General features: G+C 40.0%; 1 protein-coding gene across 1 annotated transcript; it reads right to left on the minus strand.

The window, feature by feature from the left end:
- Window positions 1-901: 901 nt before the first annotated feature.
- On the minus strand, window positions 902-3,405 carry SARC_00830 (60S ribosomal protein L10). Its single transcript, XM_014305447.1, has 4 exons — window positions 3,367-3,405; window positions 2,477-2,664; window positions 1,799-2,107; window positions 902-1,219 (listed from the first exon to the last, which is right to left on the minus strand). Exons 2-4 carry the CDS (start codon window positions 2,654-2,656, stop codon window positions 1,064-1,066), a joined length of 645 nt encoding a protein of 214 aa, XP_014160922.1. The 5' UTR covers window positions 2,657-2,664; window positions 3,367-3,405; the 3' UTR covers window positions 902-1,063.
- Between the last annotated feature and the right edge of the window lie 678 nt (window positions 3,406-4,083).

Genomic DNA, 4,083 nt, shown 5'->3' on the forward strand with positions numbered 1-4,083 from the left:
TATATATATACATATATATATATATAATAGCGTAAACTTCAGACCAAACTTAATCATTTTAGACTTCGTAAAATTCTCTCAATGATAGTCAAAATGATGCTAATATTCTCACGGGTAGAAGTTATGTCGATCGGAACTTGGTCCGAAACATTGATATGTCCTTCATATTTATAAAATAAGTACGAGCATTGTATTTTCACATATGTAGATGAAAGCAAACTTTCGTTTATGTATTCATGCAAGATTGCTACCACGGCAACGAACACTATATACACATCGTTCTAAATCTGCAATACGCCTGCCTCCTTAAGTCTTTTTATGTATATACCCTGTCCACAGAATCAGGTATGAAATAGCATGATGATCATCCATGCAGATGACATTTCCGAAAGCAAGTGTGCATTCATACAACTCTGCCTAGCAATACATTATCTCGAGTCCGACACAACCACTTCACGTTCACACTAATTAATTTACGTGCATACTCAGTTTCACTCAACGTTGAAAACGCAATTAATATTGCATGTCTGAAAACATAGACGCGCACACATATTCTTATGCACACCGATATATATGCACGTGTCATCTACTTGCATAAAAATACATGGCTGCGACAAAAATTAGCTCTAACGTAAGACGATTCATTAACGTTCGCGGCATAACCCTACCTTGCACACCATCTCAATATAGAGATACCCTTCGTAGAACACGAGAACACACTCGTATCTGTGTTTGCAGTCATCAAAGATCCAGATAGTTGTACTTGTTACAGACAGATACTACATTGCACCTCCATGAACAATAATAAGCACTTTTCGCATGTGTACAGACGTTCACAAGGACAATGCTGTTCCGTTCGATATCCGACATCTATAAGCGAGTAAAAAAATTCTGAATTAAAGATGACAGAAAATCAACTCGAGATCAATAACGGATACTAATTTCAGGCTTATTCACCATACAATCATTTATGTACCGACACTGCTATTCAAGTGCCATTAATAAACTAACTGTCTAGCTTATACATTCATAGCAAACTTATACTGACTCGATATTGAATCGTTTAAGCTTGTTCACGCTTCCACTGGTCTAGAGTTCCGTGGTTGTTACGGAACTTGACGTAGCAACCATCGGGAACAACGGTTCCATTGGCGCGACGCTCTACGTACTCAGCACGGGTTAGAGATGTGAATCCCCAGTTCTTGGAGACACCAATAGCCTGTGAGCGATACAATGAACGAATACAGATATATGTATGAAATTGTGCATGTGAGAGTAAGTAATCTATGCATCTAAATCCAAATGACAGGACGATAACAAACAAACAGAATGAAATACTAAACACAATACAATAGGCAAGATATATTGTCAAGACTGTATCCACAACTCGACTCATTCGAAGCGATGCGACAAACTAACTCAACTATGCCACTACTCACGTAAAACAACTGAAATATTCCCCAAAAGAAAGAGAAGCTGATGCTCAGCCATGAGGTTTTCTAAGTCTCGTAAAAGCATATAATCATGTTTTCAGTGCCCAGTGCGGAGACATCATCACACAGCTTCTCTCGCAGTTTATACATACGACACACCGCACAATCAAACACAAACAGCCGAATCGAAATCTGTTCACACACACAGCTTCTCTCGCAGATTATACATACGACAAATCAATCACAAACAGCCGAATCGAAATCTGTTCACATGCTACCACAAAAAAATATATTATAAACCGTCCCATACGTTCGATATATTTATAGTCCTTTAAAATAGAGAAGTTTCATTAATTTACACGTACCTGGCGTCCGGGGAACTTGAACTTGGCACGACGAAGAGCCTCAACAACGTGCGGGACGTTGGCATCCTTAGTACGTACAGACAACAGAGGCTGTCCAATGTTTACGCGAGCAACGGTTCCCTGGGGCTTACCGAAGGCACCACGCATACCGGTCTGAAGACGATCAGCACCGGCACATGACAACATTTTGTTGATACGAAGTACGTGGTAGGGATGGACACGCACACGCAGATGGAAACCATCCTTGGAGCACATCTTGGAGATGTACTTGTTACATGAGATACGGGCAGCCTCTAAAGCTTCGGAACTCTGCGAGGTACGATGAAAATGAACGGATAGTTTAATGGTTGGACTCTATAGATATATCTGCGCAATATAAAGATAAACAATCCAATACACAGACAAATATGATGCCACGAGAAGAGACGTGTTCAGTAAAGAGGTTTTCTAAGTCTCGAATAGCATATAATCATGCAATCAGTGCCCAGTGCGGAAACATCATAACACGCCCTCTTGCTCTCCTGGCCATACATAAAAAACTTATGGACAAGATATAACTAATCCGCATGTGAGATGCGTCACTTGTACGGTCTTTGAAACAGGTAAAAATACGAAGGTAGCAACAGCAAATCTTGACAGACACTCGTCTATTAATTATATATATATAAATATACATACCAACTGTTCCTTCTCCAAGGAGAACATATGTACGCATGATGGGAAAGCATCGACGGAAGCAGTCTTGTTTCCTAGATCGTAAATACGAATCTTGGGGTCGGGGACACCACGACAAAACCGACTCTTAGGGTACGGCTTGTTCTTGCAGTATCTGTAACAACGGGCTGGACGGCGACCCATCTTGACAACTACATTTATAAGAATTGTGTATAATACAATGAATAAGGAGGTGCTATCAAATTATATTCCATAGGCGTGAAAGACTATCTTGCCAACTATATATGACAAGTAATGTGAATGATACCGACTAATATAAAATGGATATGAATGTGTATAGGTCACAGACGGAGAAGTCTTTGGGTGATATTCCATGGCATGTGCATTACTGTGTTATGTCTGCGCAACTGGAACTGCTGAATGGTATCCAAATGTTATTAAATACTGTGATGTGTATTGTAGAACTCTCTCATGGTGATGTCTCGAAGCGTAAGTGTGAACATACAATCGGAAGTACATGCTTGCGAGCGTTCGTGGTATAAGATTGTGCAAGAGCGGCGCATCTGCATGTCGCATTGAGAGCAGATATACGACGTTCAGAATGACTAGATGCCTGCAAGTGCTGCTGGATGCAAGGTTTCATAATCTCCTGCTATAATCTACACCTCGACCACTGCGTAGAAACATGATTCTCCTTCTGGTCGACCATTCGCACAGCATCACATCGACCACATACTTTTACGGCGCGCGTCTAAAACTAGCTACTAATTGCAGCCCACTCTAAAATATGTGTCTACTTGCGTTGCCTGTGATATGCAACGTCCCCACATCGCTTGGATTGCAGCTGTACTCGTTCATACGCACACATATTTTCTTGGCTTTCACTCACGTACCTTGTATGATAGGGTGAAAAGGGTTTATGAGTTCCTCACTCAATCTGGTCTTATATGTGATAGCCTCCATATGCATTTTGCCGCGTGTGAGTTTTTGTAATACCGGGACGTCTATTCCGGAACAATGACAGCTCTACAGACGATTGATATACACAATATATAATTCATTCCCCATTGATTAAATCATTATACCGTCCAATGGAAATACATATAACGAATTACAAACAATAAACGTTCAATCGGTGTATTGCAATTTACAAACAATGCCATTTTGGCGGGCTAATTAATTTTGTGTTTTGATGGTAGACGGGTATAGCTTCAGATGAAATGATGTATATAAAATACATGCCTATTACAACATTAACGACCATGCATATGTGTATACGTCTATTTACCTTTGTAAAAATGTATACGAGGATATCTGTTGTATATATCTATTCACACGGCTTTCACGCTCTCGTTGTATCACGTACTGACAAACACCTCAATTCGAAAAAGCGGGTCCATACTCCTTAGTTTAAATAAGGACTATTCTACAATATCACGCGGGCTATCTCTTCAAAAGTAGCAAATAAAGGGTGTACATATGCGTTTTTAACACTTTCTTCCTGTACGAAAGTGCCTAATGGAAGTAGTAGCTAGCGGATGTACGTTTCGCAGATCATATTCTTTTGTGTCACTGTATATACAAGATGTACATATTTTTGTGCGAGTATC

The sequence above is a fragment of the Sphaeroforma arctica genome, assembly GCF_001186125.1.
Source record: "Sphaeroforma arctica JP610 unplaced genomic scaffold supercont1.29, whole genome shotgun sequence".
Classification (NCBI taxonomy): domain Eukaryota; class Ichthyosporea; order Ichthyophonida; genus Sphaeroforma; species Sphaeroforma arctica.